General features: G+C 39.8%; 3 protein-coding genes across 4 annotated transcripts in view; all 3 read right to left on the bottom strand.

Moving 5' to 3' along the window:
- Positions 1-540, bottom strand: part of LOC118492945 (GTPase IMAP family member 8-like) — an 8,586-nt gene extending 8,046 nt beyond the window's left edge. Inside the window, exon 1 of the mRNA XM_036006480.1 lies at positions 521-540. The gene's annotated coding sequence lies outside the window, so the exon portion shown is untranslated. The remainder of the gene's footprint in view (positions 1-520) is intronic.
- Positions 1-17,500, bottom strand: part of nfkb1 (nuclear factor of kappa light polypeptide gene enhancer in B-cells 1) — a 1,201,612-nt gene that overhangs the window by 1,069,809 nt on the left and 114,303 nt on the right. The window lies entirely within an intron of this gene.
- LOC116060248 (GTPase IMAP family member 7-like) overlaps positions 8,763-17,500 on the bottom strand; it is an 8,893-nt gene continuing 155 nt past the window's right edge. Inside the window, exons 2-7 of one of the 2 annotated variants that reach the window (XM_036006559.1) lie at positions 13,103-13,323; positions 12,905-12,976; positions 12,744-12,819; positions 11,418-11,456; positions 10,812-10,913; positions 8,763-9,731 (exon numbers count right to left, since the gene is read on the bottom strand). In XM_036006559.1, coding sequence (XP_035862452.1) covers positions 8,947-9,731; positions 10,812-10,913; positions 11,418-11,456; positions 12,744-12,819; positions 12,905-12,976; positions 13,103-13,156 — 1,128 coding nt within the window. In that variant the 5' untranslated portion in view covers positions 13,157-13,323 and the 3' untranslated portion in view covers positions 8,763-8,946. The remainder of the gene's footprint in view (positions 9,732-10,811; positions 10,914-11,417; positions 11,457-12,743; positions 12,820-12,904; positions 12,977-13,102; positions 13,324-17,500) is intronic. The other variant, XM_036006561.1, reaches the window with a different exon arrangement.

The raw sequence follows: 17,500 nt of genomic DNA, 5'->3' as shown, positions 1-17,500 counted from the left end.
CACACACACACACACACACACACACACACACACATACACACATACACACATACACAGAAACACACACACACACATCCTATAGTTCCTCTCTGGTAATACATATTTAATATTTTACGTGCACTTTGGTTCCTTTTAAACTTGTAGTGAATGTGACTCTGAACCCGTCATAGACCATCTCACAGCTGTCAACATATTCTAAATACATTTCTAGTTGATTTCCTGACAGGAAGTCAACCAGGACTAGTGGACATATTTCTGCAGCTGATCGTTGTTGTTTGGTTGTTTTTGTCTGATTGACGCCATTAAACTCACTCCTCCTCTAAAACGTTCTGTTCATCATTTCCTCTCAGAAAGATCTAACTTTTAATAAATAATACATTTAACAATCAGCTGATTCCTCATATCTGAGTTCATCTCTCAAAAGTGAAAGTATAGAACTGAAAAATAACCCAAAAGCAGAACTTAAAAGTAATAAAACATACAGATATACGGTATAATGTATTGATAGGGACAGATTTACCTGCTCAGTGGTAAAAAGATCAGCAGCCAACTCGTCTGAAATCAACACGACGACATCTCTTCTGACCGGATCTCTCTGAGCTGTGCACGTACAAATGGTTACCTTTCAAAATAAAAGCCCACTTTTTTATTTTTACTTTTATTAGTTTTAGTACTAGAATATTTTACTCAAGTAAATGTACTTCAATAAATTAGGTAGGTCAGTACGTAATATTAACTTACTTTTTATTAATAATACCAGATACTTACTGGTTTTCGGCAAAGAAGAAGTGCTCACTAACACAGATTTAGACAGATTTGTGAACAATATTTGAGAGAAATAAGCCTTTTTGTACATAGAAAAAGTCTTAGATCTTTGAGTTCAGCTCATAAAAAATGGGGGTAAAAACAAAAGTGTTGCGGTTATAATTTTGTTAAGTGTATTTTTATTTTTTTAGTTTGAAGTGTTTTGAACTATGATCATGCTATGCAGCCAAACGTCTTGTAATAAACTATTTAGACTTAATGTTCAAACACTTCTGTTTATATTTGTGTCTGAGTTGTTGTCTTTGACCTTTATTTTGAAAAGTTTGCCCTGAATGTCTTGTTGTTGTTTTAAAGGCGTGTTGCTGAGTGAACTCCTACCACCATCTTGTTAGTCTGAACTGTCAACATGTCGCTTTCACTTTCACTTACAGACAAGATGGAGGTAACGTCTGTTAAATATACAAAACTATAACCTTTATTGTTCCAACCACATCCTGAATGATAATTATTCATGATCTACTTGTCTAAAGCTTCATACTATCTTTATCATTTAAACTGAGAAACATAAACTGTTTTAACAAACTGACAGCTGTCAGGATTTAGATACTGACATTCAGTAAACCTTCAGTATGAGCTTTAATTCAGACTGAATCAATGAGGAAATAAAGTTTTGATAGAGTTTCTGTCTCTGTAAGAGGGAGGAGAGAGATAAACACACACACACACACACATGTAAGAGGAGGAGACAGAGATAAACTCAGTGTGTATCTCAGCCAGCAGGGTGGGTTCACACCTCTTTTTCTGGAAATCTACATCCAGAGTTTCCCTCGTCTCAGGGTTAACTAACTCTGAGTTTTCACTAATCCCACTTTCTGAAACATCAGGGCTGTAATGGTAATTTAGATTTATGATGTGTAATTAATGGTGAATGATAGGTTTGTTGTTCCGTTCCTTAAACCTTTCACAGTCTCTGTCTCCAGCACACATGTTTTGCAGTAGATGATGTGATAGTGCTCTATTCCCTGATAGTCAGAACTGGTTCACACCAGACTTTCCCTCCTTTTGCTTTCAGCCTTGTAGAAACTAGATAAGGATGCTGCTTTTTATCTGTTTGATGTTTTTTGTTACTAAAAATGTACAGGGTGCAAGGATACGGAAGAGACAATATACATTACTAGCTTTTTTTATTGAACCTTTATTTATACAGGTAATCTGATTGAGACCCAGGGTCTCATTCTCATAAGAGATCTGTTCTTTTTAGGACTGGGCAACGATTAAAAGTTTTAATCGCAATTAATTGCATGATTTCCCTGATTAATCGCGATTAATCACATTGTTATACGCAAAATCCAATAATGAATTCAAAAGTAGTGTATAGCGCAATTTTATTTTAAATGTTCTGCCATATGAACTAAAGTGCTGTAACATTTGTTCTGCAAACACTTAACATCAGCATTTAGTTTATACAGTAGCAGTTAAATAAAATATGTAGTGTAAATCTCAATTTAAACAATGTAATCAAAGCAAATACAAAATGAAAGCTTATTGCCACTGCCAGGGCATCCATGTCATCATTAATAGGACACATGCTGTGAAACTTCAATAAAGTGTCCCGAGCACGTTTCAGCATAATATCTCTCCTCTGTTATCATTCCAGTCAGAGCATGTGAATGCAGCACCAACTGTTCATCAATATAATGCACTGTAACTCCGAGGTAACTATGGTTACCCGGTGATGTCCAGTAGTCCCCAGTGAGAGGAACACATTGTAAAGTTGTCGCTTTTGCAGTCCTCTACTTATCCATACAACTCGTGTATTCTTCTTGTGATGGTGCGTCTTGAGGGAATCTCATACCTGCCGTCATTTGTTGCGATTCTCCACATCACTAATCGGCCTGCAGTCTGTAGCTATCCACTTCAACTATGACATTTGTTAGCTTCTCTTGCCTTTGTTTATCTATACTTCTCCCACACGCTGCATCTAACGTAGTCTGCCGAAGCCTCGCACCACTGTTTGTTTCGTTGAATGGTTTGCTGGTATCAACTGTGTGTATTGTATTTAGGTGATATTTCAGACTGGAAGTACTCCGGTGATAAGAAAATTCAACTTTGCAGTGGTTACAAATAACTTTGATTCTGTCGACTGCGCCATCTGGAAGAACTTTAAAATTAAAATGGTTCCATACCCTTCTCCATGTTTGTTGGTTTGTTCATCCGCCAATTCTTTTCTTTTCTGGTTCCTGTAAGCACGGCAGCAGTCAGTAACAGACTTTTACAAAATAAAAGCCTGTGAGCAACAAACTGGGGATCCAATTGACTGAGTGAGGAGCAGCAGATGCTAATTTATTTTTACTTTGCTATACCCTCCACAGTTTTAAATCTCATACATTTATTTTACATCAGAATGTAGGGAATGTTGTGTCCTTTCTAACAATGTGCTCAGGGAGGCAAACAGACTTTCACACAAGGCACAGCGAGCTTCCAAGTGAAGCGGTGTCCACCAACTGGAACACTGCCTCCTGTATTAAATCATACCAGAAATACCAGGAGGAGAACAGAAACAGGCCCTTTTCAGACAGCTGCTGTCCTCACATTTCTTACACAACACACACCATTCTTGCACAGGATGAACAGCAGGGAGTCATATCTGTCACAGTAATAAACACCAAGCGATAGGAGTAAGGGTTTTTGAGCTAGAAGCAGGACTATCTAAGGTGCGCCACAGTCTCGTCTCTGTGAAAACAGCTGTTGGTGTTGAGGCCTGAAGTCAGTTAGGAGTCAGTTAGTTAGTCCATCATGACATCATGTTAGCTGACAAATAACACATCTTCTTCCTTTTCTTCTCTTCTCATCCTGTCTTCCTCTCCTCTTGTCCTCTCCTTTTCTCCTCCTGTGGCAGTACGTGTTGCTAAAGTGATTCTCACACTGAAGGAGTGGAGGAGGGAGGGGGAGACTGTATATGTGACAGGTAAAAAATGTCCATTTAATGATGATTATACTGTACCTGTGAAGTTCGTTCTGTAATTCAAAAACTGTGAGTCCAAATGGCAAAAATATTACCATCACAAGAGAGATAAAAGTCTGGCGAACGCATTGATGTGTTTTTATGTTTGTGGAGTCAAATATATGCGACACAGAGCAGACAACAAACAGGGAACCGTCTGAGTCCAACCAGATATTTATTTTGATCCTCTCTATCGGCAGTTGGTATGAACAGAGCCAAAGGTTTAAGTCTGGTGGATTCTGTAGTTACATGTCTGCGACTGGCACAAATGTTTTTACATTTTGACCAACTATGATGTATGAAGAGTGAAAACTGTAGGGGAGAGAGCAATTTGTTTGGAAAGATTTCAGAGAATCGTACCGCAGCTCCCCCCTCTGTCCTCCCCTCTAACTCTCAACATCCCGGCCCCATACACACACATTGGAAAATCTGAAACGGTCTGAAAACTGGACGACACATAAACTGTGATTTGGTAGAAACCACGCTTGATATCAGAATGCCCATTCAGCCCAATAAACGCCAAAGTCTTGTCTTCGGTTTAAACTTTAAATTATTTTTCTACATTAAAGTATGGTGATACAGCAAGGCCCCAAAGAGGGGTTGTTTTGAGCGATGTTAAGCGATTTCCCGAAGATTTCCCATTAAAGTCTATGGGAAATTTCACTGCGTTGTTTTGCCAATTTCGTGAAAACCGCGCAGCAAATCTCTTAGAAAAGTCATAGCACACCATTCCCGGTCATTACACACGTTTTGATGTATTTTGTGTGCACGTGTTGGCAACGCTCCGTGACTAGTGGCGGGACAAAAATGTGGCAGAATAATAATAAGTATGCAGGATAATAGTCAGTGTGCTGCTATTGCAGCATATCAACCCGTTCTCACTCCGAATTCGTAAAATACGGACGTCTGGACAGTGGCTGTCAGCGTCTGAAGCAACGAAAAAAGCACCCTTCAGCGTGTTTGTATACCGGGGAGAACAGCAGCTACACGGGGTTTAGCGAGGAAATGTAAGGCCGAAATTCCGCATTGGGGGGGTGGATGGGGGGGTGGATGGGTCAAACACAGGACTTTCACCCAGGAGAGCAGCAGATTTTACTTCTTTTAAATAACAGGGATAAAGTAGAAAGATAATTTGGGACTTTGAAGTTTTGACTGAAGACGCCACTTTGTGATGGCCATTTCTCGCATTCCTGTCTTTCAACAGACAGATTAATTCATTGATTAACCAAGAAAATAATCAGCAGATTGATCAGTAATGAAAAGAATCATTTCAGCTTCATATAAAACTGTTTAAAACTTTAAAATGCAGCTTACACCTGAAGGCATCAGTAGTTTACAGATAATAGTACCACACCCACAGGGGACGTTTCACTGCCATGTGTACTTTAAGTACATTTATCTGATAAGACTTGTGTACTTTTATCTAAGTAATGTTTTCAATGCTGAACTGTTTTAACATGGTGGTATTAGTATTGGTATTAGTTTTACTGCACATTAGAAATGACTGAGAATCAAATCAACACAAGTTATTGTGCTACTAGCAGGACCTGGTGGCTAACTGTTAGCTCAGAGCTGAGCTCTTCTCAACACAAACTGCAGCTTTTCACACACAAACACCTGGATTTCTGCATTTAACAGTTTGAGAAAACTAACATGAGATCAGAGATCAGCTGACAGTCGCTCAACACTGAAAAGTGTCACCAAAAGTTGAACATGGAGAAACATCTGCGTCTCAACACGGGACAAAGTGAACTAACTGGAGAGATTGATTTTGACCTTTAATCTCCCTTATCAAAATATGTCTACGGAGCTCAAGTTACAGCTCTTTATGAGACATTATAAACACTAGAAACACACGCTGTACTTCCTTCTGTCTTTGTGCTGCTACAACACCTGTTTTTGTTCTCTGGAGATCAATAAAGTTTTATCTAATCTTAAAAAAGGAGGATTTACTGCAGCACGTTGAACTCCATGGACCTCATAAACTGGTAAATGATTTATTGATTTTTCATCCTAAATACAAGAATTAAACATTAACAATAAAAACTAACATGTCCAACATCAGCAGTGGTGTAAAGTAACTAAGTACTTTAATCAAGTACTGCACTAAGGAACATTTCAAAGTTTGTTGTACTTTTAGTATTTTCATATTGTGTTACTTTCTACTTTCACTGCACTACATGTATCTGACAGTTCTAGTTACTAGTTACTCTACAGACTAGTTACTCTACAGACTAGTTACTCTACAGATGGAGATTTAAAGACTCAACAAAGACTGAAATCTGATACATTGTAGTTTAAATGAAAGTTGAGAACAAAGAGTTGAGGAATTATTTCTTAAACCTTTTAAAGTAGATGATGTGTTAGTGCTCCTTGACCTTGGTGTCTATTCCCTGATAGTCAGAACTGGTTTCCCTCCCTCCCTTTGCTTTCAGCCTTATAGAAACTACAATAGATAAGGATGCTGCTCTCCCAAAACTCTTTGTTCATTCATAAATGTCACAAAATCAAGACTAAATTAAAATTAAAGTTTTAATTAAAGGTACAATATGTAACTTTTCTGCATTTAAATGTCTAAAAAACGACCATACCTATGTTATATATATTTTTTTGAGTTGTGTAGTTACACTATCCCAAATGTTTCCATCAAATGGCAAACCCAGAGAAATCTGTTATTTTATTTTCAGACACGGCACATTTCATTTAGTCGCCCGTCAGTGGCGTCATAACCTTTCACCATCTAATTACTCGTCTACTCGTGTTATAACTCCCGTCATAACACGAGCACCCAGGTGCTAGAGTTTCGAGAGTAATTGTAAATCACACAATGTCACAGAAAAGAATACTGGTAACACTGCTTTATCTGCCAAAATGCATAATTTTGTGATTAATTACATGCCACTTGGCAACACAGTAATACAGCAGAAACCTTATTTATTGATACATATCAATATTAATCCAGCTTAATGTTACTACAATGTATGTGCTGACAAGTAGCTAACGTTAATGCTAGCTAATGTTTGGTGGATAACATTATAGGGTTACAACATTGTTCATCACGCTCACGAAGTTATTAGTAGTATGATTGTTTTGACCATGGATAAAAGCAGCACTGCGCTAACCCACGAATAAATTCACTAGTAACGTTAATGTTAGCTGTATAGATAGACAATTAATCTAATGCTAATTTAGCCCGCTAGCACACCCCGCTCTGCCTGCCTCACTCCCCCGGCACAAAGAGACTTCATTCGGGATGATAGCTGACAATACAGCCGGGACATGTAGCAATAGCTAGTTACTGTTAGCCCCAGCTGGTGCTGGGTGCTAACGGCAGTTTAATGAAGCATTGGGAAACAGAGAATAGCAGACCCAGACATCCTAGTCACAACATCGGCCATCCATAATGTTAGCTAGCTACGTCTCCGGTATTTGTATCGTAAATCTCCTCCCTGCCGAATTTCCCCCGTCTGTCTTTACAGTTAGCTAGCTAAATTAACCCGACAGCAGGTGGGTTAAGCACCAAAACGAATAGTTAAGATAACAGAAAAGTGAAGGGGGAGATCTGGCAGCTGGGACATGTTCTCATGCTGCTGACAACAGCAATCGAACGTGCTCGCTATCGCGGAGAGTCCCCCTCCATTCCCCACCCACACCCGTCTGTCTCTCAGCCTCGTTGAGTAGCTAGTGTTGGAAAATCTAAGAGAGACGTAATTGTTTGATTTCTGAGGAGGAAGGAGAAAGGTTAGGGTCCAATTGAAAGTTAAGCAAAAGGTTTAATAAACAACATGATGACAAAGACAAGACAAAAAGCAAATGTTACACTGCCAGCAGTGGACTGAATCAACATGTCTCCCCTTCGGGAGTCACATCAAGACAGTCCTGAATCATTGTGAAGTTTCCAAATTTATCCTAAAAAAGTTGAGGGTGGTTCCTCAAATGACATCTCTCCCAGGATTTAGGACACACATCTCCTAAAGCTCATTTATCATGGTAATGTCAATTCTATTCAACTTTACAGAGATATGCATTTCCATCTGGCCCAGCAGGGAGTGGCTCCCCAAAAGGCCGAAGCAACAGCTACCTTTCCTGTGGGGACAATGAGTCCCCTCTAGTATGCAAATTGATGGTCATGACTTAATCAATCTTTAGAAGGTTGGGTTGGGGTGAGGCATGTCAGAATGCTGATTAGTGTAGTCAGTTGATTCAGTCTGGCTGTAGGGAACATAATTTACATGTAATCCAAAAGTACGTTGTTTTCATAACATTAAGCATTGTTTTAACTTTTTTAAAACCCAACACTAGCTAGTGTTACAACAAACCCCGTCCGCCCGGTAAAATCCAAAAGGTGACATTGGCATGTGAAATATACTGTGATAGTGTGGTAAAACCTGCTAACGTTAGCCACTAATGTTAGCTTGCTGGCTCACTAGCTAACAGGTCAGCTAGCTACCAATACAGATTGAATCAAGAAAAACGTAATTATGTTGGGGAAACTGCAGCTATTTTATTAGAATGACATGAATAAATGTTACTAAACGTAATGTGAATAAACTTGAATGGGTAAACTCATCCGTGAACAGATGCATTTTAATCAACAATAGCATTTAGCAATAAAAACTCCCATAATTCCACGCAACTTCCCAACGTCATCAAACGTCTGTGTTTACCATCCATTGTTTTGGTTGGGAGACCCCTAGCGGCAGAAAGTTACATATTGTACGTTTAAGCACAAAAATACAAATTTCATAATATTGATAAACACAGATTATGTAAATAATGTTGTAGTTAAATGACAGTAATTACAGACAGAAATGTTTACATGTAACATGCTTTGATTTCAAACCAAACCAGACAATCAGTTGTTTAAAAAAGGTTTAAGAATTTGAACTTATAAAAGTAGCTTAATATAAATGTTAAAGGCCCTGATTTTATCCGTTTTGCTTTCTGTTACTTAAAACGTACAGGGTGCAAGAATACAGAAAGGACAAGATACATTACTAACTTTTTTTATTTAACCTATTAATTTATACAGGTAATCTGATTGAGACCCAGGATCTCATTCTCATAAGAGATCTGTTCTGTTAAAGGCTTTAAAGCTCTGTGGGTCAGAACAAAGTTTAGACAAACAATAGTTAAAGAGTTTGGAACGATGGACACAATAAACGGATCAGGAGCTTTTAAGATTGGAAATTCAGCTTCAGCTTCTCAGGAAAGTGGGAAAGAACCTCATCGAGAGAGTCTTTATGCACCATCTGCTCTACGACATGACGGACGCCGCTCTCTAAAGCACGATAATAACGCCTCACTTCCTGCAGCTCTTTCTCCTTTTCTTCCTGCAGTTGTTTCACCACGTTTTGTCGCTCCTGTTGAGCTTCACTCAGCTTCTTCTCGTACTTTAACTCGACAGATTTGATCTCTTCCTCCAGTTTCTTCTGGTAGAACTCTCTGAGTTCGGCCTCTCTCTGACTCAGCATCTCCACCACCTCCTTGTAGGTGTAGTTGGAGTAAAACTGTCCTCCGTTGGCCTCAACCATCTTGTCTACCTTCTGTAACAGACCCAGGACCTGTCCACGATCGTTGATCTTGAGATTGTTGAAGATGTGGTACCTGTTCTCCACCTTCTTCAGGATCGTCTGCAGCTCGGGTCCAGCCTCGTCCTCCATCTTAAAGTCTGGCGTGACTTTGTCTCCGTGTGTGAAGAGGATGATGGTGTACTTCCAGGCTTCTTCTCCAAACATTTCCTCCACCTTGCAGACGGCGTCTCTTTCCTCCTTTGTGAAAAACCCCAGTTTGATGACCAGCAGGATGGCGTGGGGCCCCGGGGCCGACATGTTGATGCATTTGGAGATCTCTCTCTCCACGGTTTCATCGGGCCTCGAAGTGTCAAAGAGTCCAGGAGTGTCAACGATGGTCAGCTGCCTGTCCAACACCTCGTCTGTCTGCTTACAGCACTGTCTGGTGACTGGAGAGAGAACAGATGTATTTATCATGTGCTTTATTACAATGATGGTGGCAGGATAATCACACAAACATTTTCATATTGACATCTCAGCTGAACACACGGAGACAACAGGGGAGCGATCCAGAGGCCGTCTGGCACGATGGTAACATCAGTGAGTATTACAACTAGCCATTGGTGATTTTAGACCTTTGAGGCTAAATTTCATAATAATTTCATCTCAGTCCTTTTAAGATTATAATAATTAAAAACTATTTAAAAAAAAAAAAAAAAATCTATTTTAGTGCTTCAAGTGAGAGTTTGTGAACTTATCTGTTGGTGACAGAGGTTCAAAGGGCTTGAAACAGGTTTAATATCTTGTGTGTCTGTCAGCGATGCTATGGACCTGTAACCCTGTCAAGGGACGGGTTAACAGAAACGTATTGTTGGCCAATCAGAGGAGGTTAACAGAAACGTAGTGTTGGCCAATCAGAGGAGGTTAACAGAAACGTATTGTTGGCCAATCAGAGGAGGTTAACAGAAACGTAGTGTTGGCCAATCAGAGGAGGTTAACAGAAACGTAGTGTTGGCCAATCAGAGGAGGTTAACAGAAACGTATTGTTGGCCAATCAGAGGAGGTTAACAGAAACGTAGTGTTGGCCAATCAGAGGAGGTTAACAGAAACGTAGTGTTGGCCAATCAGAGGAGGTTAACAGAAACGTAGTGTTGGCCAATCAGAGGAGGTTAACAGAAACGTAGTGTTGGCCAATCAGAGGAGGTTAACAGAAACGTAGTGTTGGCCAATCAGAGGAGGTTGTGTCAGACTCCCTCCTTTGGCGGAGTCTCTATCTGACCTGTCAGAGGGAGAGCAGGAGACGGTTGAGAAGTTTAACGTTGGTCGTCCCCAGAGAAGAAGTTGGTCATTTCATGGTGCAGATTAGAACCCAAATTGAAACGTAAGCAACTAAAGTTGCTGAATGTTAGAACATTGTGTGTGTGCGTGCGTGTGTGTGTCCGCAACTAACCATTTACCAGAAGTGTGTGTGTGTGTGTGTGTGTGTGTGTGTGTGTGTGTGTGTGTGTGTGTGTGTGTGTGTGTGTTACCTGAGAAGTAACTGACACCTGCACCAAAGGCGTCTCTTCCCAGTACGGTGTTTCCACTGGAGCTCTTTCCTGATCCAGTTTTCCCAACAAGAACCATCCTCACTGTTACACAGAGAGGACATTCAGGCTTTTAAGTACAACAGACAGCTACGTTGACCTGCTGAGAACTACCTGAAGTTTACTAAATTAAAAATGCATTATTGAATGAATAAATAAATAAATCTCTTATTAAAGTTTTTATCTCTTATTCTTTATTATCAATGATTAATAGAAAACATGTCTGCCTCTCCAGGAACCATCACCTTATTGTGGTAAATCACAACATTAAAATGTTTTTGCCCTTAAAAATTAATCTTTGTCTCAGTTCATTTGCAAATTTGTGGCAGTATCATATACAGCCGTTTTTCATTGTTCATTTACTAAGTCTTTTTTGTACCCCTCCTGTTTTATTATGTTATTGTATATTCCTTCTTTTTTATTTTACAGTATATGTACAAAGAAAGAACAGAACAGTCTCATAATGTGTTATAAAATCCCAAAATATGTAAAGCAAATTAGTCAATGTTAACATGTCAAACTAAAGTGGAACTAAAGAAGGCTTCAAACCTGTTGGGGGATGATCCATACTTTGTCTTCTACTCCTTTCTGTTGAGAGACAGAGAGATATAAAATGTGCAGGTTATGAAACTGCTACTACTACTACTACTACTACTACTAATAATAATAATAATAACAACTATAACTGCAAGCAGTTATGACGGGGTCCAAGCCTCCCGGCGCCAGTCGCCCCCGACGACCCTGGGAGCGTGTGAAAGCGGGACCCAAAGCGTAACGGTGGGGAGGCAAATGTCAGGAAATATCGAGAGGCGTGAGTCGCAAGGTCTGCTTTACATTGCCGTTCCAAATATCCCAGAGCCCTAAAGCAGGGATCTTCAATGTTTAAGCCAAGGACCCCTTAACTGAAAGAGAGACGGATCAGGGACTCCATACTACATATTAAATTAAGTTGCATATTAAACTGGGCCTACAATAACATGTATGGCGCCTAAAACCTTTAAACATACCTTTTTTGCATAGAATACTAAGAGTTTAAAAAGCCTAATAATTGTTTGAAAAAAAACTTAGCCTTACGAATGTTTGTTTTAAAATGTGGCACAGTAAATCCTCAGGATGAACTGGATCTGTGGATGGCTACCTTACATAGGCCAGTAAGATTACTATTTGCTAATGTGTTGGATTCATTAAAAAAAATCAAAAACAGATATTAACAATAATTTGGCGGCCCCCTTGCATTGAGTCTGAGGACCCCCTAGAGGTCCCGGACCACCTGTTGAAGATCCCTGCATTAAGAGCTTGCACGAGTATCAAAAAGGTCAATAGTAAATCATATTACTCCAAAACAATAGTGCAGCAGAGCACTGTCACAACATTGTGAGTACCTGAAGTGGCACTTGACACCTTATTTGAGGTTGCTCAGCCTTCATGTAGGCCTAAGTGGAAAGTTAAATGTACACCTAAAATGATCAGCTTCACCTAGACTACTCCAAGTAGCACAGCAAGTAGGCATAATGCATTTCTGAATACCTTTACTAGTCACTTTCTCGAAGGTCAAAAAACATTTGAAAAGTAACTTCCCCCCTGCCCCATTTCCCAGAGCCCAAGGTAACATCTTTAGTGGGTCGTTTTGTCCACTAAAGTCGAAAAACTCATCTCACAATAGATGGTGATATCAGCAATATAGGCCTAGTGTTGGATATGTCAGGGGTCACTCCACATATTGAGCCTGAGAAAATGGCTGAATGCAGAGTCTGATAAGTCACTGGTCGATTGTGTTGGCAAGCCCGTAATTAAGAAACCACAGACTGAGTATTTCAAAGTATTAATAAATGTTAGCTCGATAAAAATCAAATAAACATTCACTAGCTACAATACCTGGTGAGAGGGATCTCCCAATGCTGGTAGACACCGGGTAGCCCAACAGCCACCAAAACCCGCGGTATGTGCGCACCTAGAAGTGAGAGCCATGTTAGGTTGTATGTAAAGCCAGCAAACATGTTGAATGTAAACTAACATGAGTTAGCTGCTGCTTGTACCATGATGCTGAAGGGCCAGAAGAGTCCACGCAGCATGGAGCGAAACACACTACTTCTCTTTACAACGCGGTCCTACAGAGAAGGAAACAGAACAAGTGAAAACTACCACAACAACCATTTACTAAGTCGTCTCTAGCAGCTGGCGATAAATTGCTACAGACGACCTAGCTTTGATTTTTCCGTTCGCCATTAACTTACCTCAGTATTTTCGGCCTGCTCCAGCTTTGTGTTACTGCGGATTTCACAAGCCATCCTGCTGGTGCCGGTTTACGATGAGGAAGAGAAGCTGAAGCACTACAGTGTGTGCTGGTCCTGGAGGGTAAAATGTACCCTGAAGTTGCCGCTGTGTAGCCAATCAACAGGGACAAATGCACCTGGCGCAATCAGAGTGAACCAATGAGCAAGTCCCGTCAATTAACCTGCAATAGGCCGAGAGATGATGGTCACATGACCGGTTTGGATATGAACCGATCATAACTGAAATCCTACCTTACCATAAACTGCATCCATCTAATAAAGCGAGACAGGCATATATAGCATCACAAGCTACTGAGCATAACTTTAAAAAACTTTTTTGTAAATGTTTGTTTTAGACTACTTTGTTTTATTAATTTCTGCATACATGGATAAATGTGTGTACAATATCAGATTCTGCCAATGTTATGCTGATGTTATTTAACTTTAGCTTAACAATAAATGTTATTGGCATAATGTTTTGTAAGTTGAGGTAGGCTTATGTTGTGTAATTTTTCTGAAATGTAATCATCATTAAACAGCACTGTTTCAGGGCAGATATGGTATTACTCACTGGAAACCGGTCATATATTAACAAGCTAACATTAGCTTTGTCAGCTGTTTAACATTACTAGGATTTTGCCACTAGAGATTCTTAAATAACTAGGCTAAATAAAGTCGCAAAGTTAAACACAACATGTGTTCTAGTAGTGTATAATCGCCAGGTTGGTGAGCAGAGAACTATAGCCTCCATATTTGGTGTAACATTATAGCCTTTGGTTGCAGGCTTCAGCTCTTTATTTGACATTAATAAATCTGAATCTTCAGGCTGATTCAAGACCCCTTGTTGACGTCCTGCATCACCCTATCGGGGTTCTAATCTTCTAATTCGCAATATAATGACTAGCTCGTTTTACATTATCCCTTACATAAAGTAGTTGCATATAATTTTCTGAGATAATAAGATCTGATTCTTTTTCTTCCTGAGAGAATACATCTTTTCAAAATATTTTTAAAATAAAAATGCTAAATATTTCCTAGTTCCAGCCTCTTAATTGTTCAGATTTGCTGTTTGTCTTTGTATTATGCGAAGGTAAATTAATCCTTTCTATATATTCTATTGCAGGGGTCTTCAATGTTTTTTAAGCCAAGGACCCCTTAACTGAAAGAGAGATGGAGCAGGAACCCCCTACTACATATATTGTATAAAATAAAGTTGCATATTAAACTGGGCCTACAATAACAGGCAGGATGGCCTAAAGCCATTGTACATACCTTTTTTTGCATAGAATACTAAGCTATTAAAATAGCCTACTAATTGTTGGCATGATTTTATAAATCGTGTTTTAATGTTAAACACACATGTGGCACAGGGAACCCTTAGAGTTAACTGTATCTGTGGATGGCTTTATGACTACCTTGCCTATAGGCCATTAAGCAGTGGGGACTTATATTTGCTAATAATATGTTGGTTTCAAGTTAAGACTTTTTCATTTTTTTTTTAAAAAAAAACAATAATTTGGAGGCCCCCCTGCATTGACTCTGAGGACCCCCTAGGGGTCCCGGCGCCCTGTTGAAGATCCCTGCCCTAAAGGATTTTTGACCACCTATGGTCTGTCTGGTTTTGTTTTCTATAAAAGCTTGTAAAACATCAACCCTGTTGTCCACAGTCAATCTATGAACATCATTTTTTTCAGGAGAACCTGGGTTATTAGAAGATTTGTGCTACAGTGAGGTCACTTGAGTGTTAAAGAAGGTTGTAGGACCATAAAGACAAATAAATAAAACGGAACATGAATCTCACAAATATATATTGATATCACACACACAGCAATGCCACACAAGCATTTGTGTTGTCTAAACAAGTTCTATATACTGCACTTGGAATCATCCAGTGCAAAAATAAACATATTGAACATTATACCTCATATAAAGGACAAACTATTTACATTTCTTACATACAGTGTATCGATCTTGGATGTAACAGTATGAATTAATTGCACAAAGACCCCAAAAAACTCTGGACTTATAGGCTGGACACAAAACTTTCTGTAAGGGCTAGGAAGACAACAAAAACATCAGCAGAAAAGGGCAACTGTTAGCTTCTAGCTCCAAAAGACCGTATGTTTCTACTAGTTATAATTATAAAGTTATTAAGTTATGAATCAGAACTGCCGTTTGACCTCAGAAGGGGAAAAAAGGGCCCAAACTGGTCCACGTTGACTGTAGCACCCCTAAAGGCCAAATTTGGTCGCCTCGGGGCGGCATGCCAAACAAGCACCCCGAGTTACGTGTTGATAGCATGTACTGTGGCAGAGATATTGCAATTGGAAATATCCCATTTAAATGCATTGAGTTATTTGCCAAAAAAAAAACGTTTATTATAGCGCCCCCTAATTGTCGATCTTTGCCAAATTTGGTACAGATCATTGTAGTGGGATTTTGAACAAGATTCTCAAGATATTTGCTGATACCATTTAATTTGGCTGACATACGATTAAGTTTGTGTTTAGTAGCTAGCTAGCAAAAGTTGTTTGGTCGTCAAATGCGCATACTTTAACATAGCAAAATTCTTTTTACAACTTTTGGTCAGGTCCATCTGAAGGTGCTACCTACCAGGTTTCGTGCAAATCGGTCGCACGACCTAGGACAAGTTCGAAAAAGTTGGTTTTGCGCATTGCGCAATATTGCGAAAACATTTCTTAGTGGAAATGGGCGTGGCCTACATCATGTGATTCAGCTTAATTAAAGGAACGCGTGGATGTAAGGTTTTCTAATGTGCATTGTGTAATGTGGGAGTTAAAGGCAAAAAAACCATTATAGCGCCACCTAGTGGTCCACATGTGTAATTTTTGGTAGGTGAGGTCCATCACGCATTGTACATCTACCCTGTAAATTTAAAGTTGCTCACATCAGTGTAAGGGGTGAATCTAGACGTGAGTTTCATAGGCAACGCCCACTTTGACCAATCAGTACCCCACGGTAGGGTTGGTCTCAGGAGTGGCCCTAGATGGTACCCTCCAAATTTGGTAAAAATCGGATGAGCCGTTCATGAGATATAAACTTTTTGTACTTGTAGCGCCCCCTAGTGGCCAATTTTTGTAAAATGTGTGAGGCGCCTCCAGAGGGTCATGGGAAACAAGAAACTAAACTTTCGCATTGATAGCATTTATTTTGGGTGAGATATGGCAAAGTGTAAGTTTTCATAGTTAGCTACACAAATTTGTTCGTGCGTAATATGCGCAATTTGTATCCTATGAAAATTATTTTTGCAACTTTTTGTCAGGCCCATCTGGAGATGGTACCTTCCAAGTTTTGTACAGATCGGTAGCACGGTCTAGGAGGAGATCGAAAAAGTAGGTTTTTGATAAATCTGGATTTTTCACGCATAAAAGTCTAGGCAGAAATGGGCGTGGCCTATATCACCTGAAGCGTTGATATGTGTATTTTTAATGTGCGATGTACGGTGTGGGAGTTATAGGGCCAAACGTGTTTTTTCTGCTATAGCGCCACCTAGTGGTGGAATTGGGTCAATTGTTGCGCCTGAGGTCCTTGCGGAGTTTCGGACCAGTCCTGAAAATGGCAACCCCCCACCATGTACGGTTTAGGCTGTAGTCAGAGTTTTAGGCGGAGAAGAAAAATAATGGAGGAAAATAATGGAAAATCATTAGAAAAAAACAATAGGGTTCCACAGCCCTGCTGTGCGAACGGCGTAGCTTTTGCTAGCGTCGTTTCTTCCAGACTCGGGCTTGGATCCCTAACTAATTAGTGCCCTTGGTATAAATAGGAACCAATCTTTGCTTCGTCAGGTGCAACCCGGAAGCACATACAGTTTTTTACCATGCACACACACGCACACGCACACAGACACACACACACACACACACACACACACACAAACACACACACACCCATGCACACACACGCACACAGACACAGACACACACACACACACACACAAACACACACGCAAGCGCGCACGCACACACACACACACACACACACACACACACACACACACACACACACACACACACACAGACACTATAGGTAAGTTTGCACAAATACCGAGTGGACCTTCATTAGATTTCAGTCCCCACTAACGCTCTTCTCTAAATAAGTTAATCATTAGTTACAGTAAGAAGTTTTCGTCCGCCATTTTATGTCAGATGAAAGTGAAAGTAAAACATTGACATGAAAGATTTATTCTCCGCTTTAAACATGTCAAATGTGTGTATAACTGTGGAAAAGTCTGCAGATAATTCAGAGATTTAGTAGCTAAAGTACTTTTAGTAGAAAGTAGCTAAATCTTAACGTTTAATTTGATGGAATAAAGTCATGATTTAAGTTGTAAAGAGTGAG

Source organism: Sander lucioperca, chromosome 1 (genome assembly GCF_008315115.2).
Source record: "Sander lucioperca isolate FBNREF2018 chromosome 1, SLUC_FBN_1.2, whole genome shotgun sequence".
Classification (NCBI taxonomy): domain Eukaryota; kingdom Metazoa; phylum Chordata; class Actinopteri; order Perciformes; family Percidae; genus Sander; species Sander lucioperca.
The sequence above is the reverse complement of the archived record's forward strand: the minus strand, read 5'-3'. Positions and strand labels throughout refer to the sequence as shown.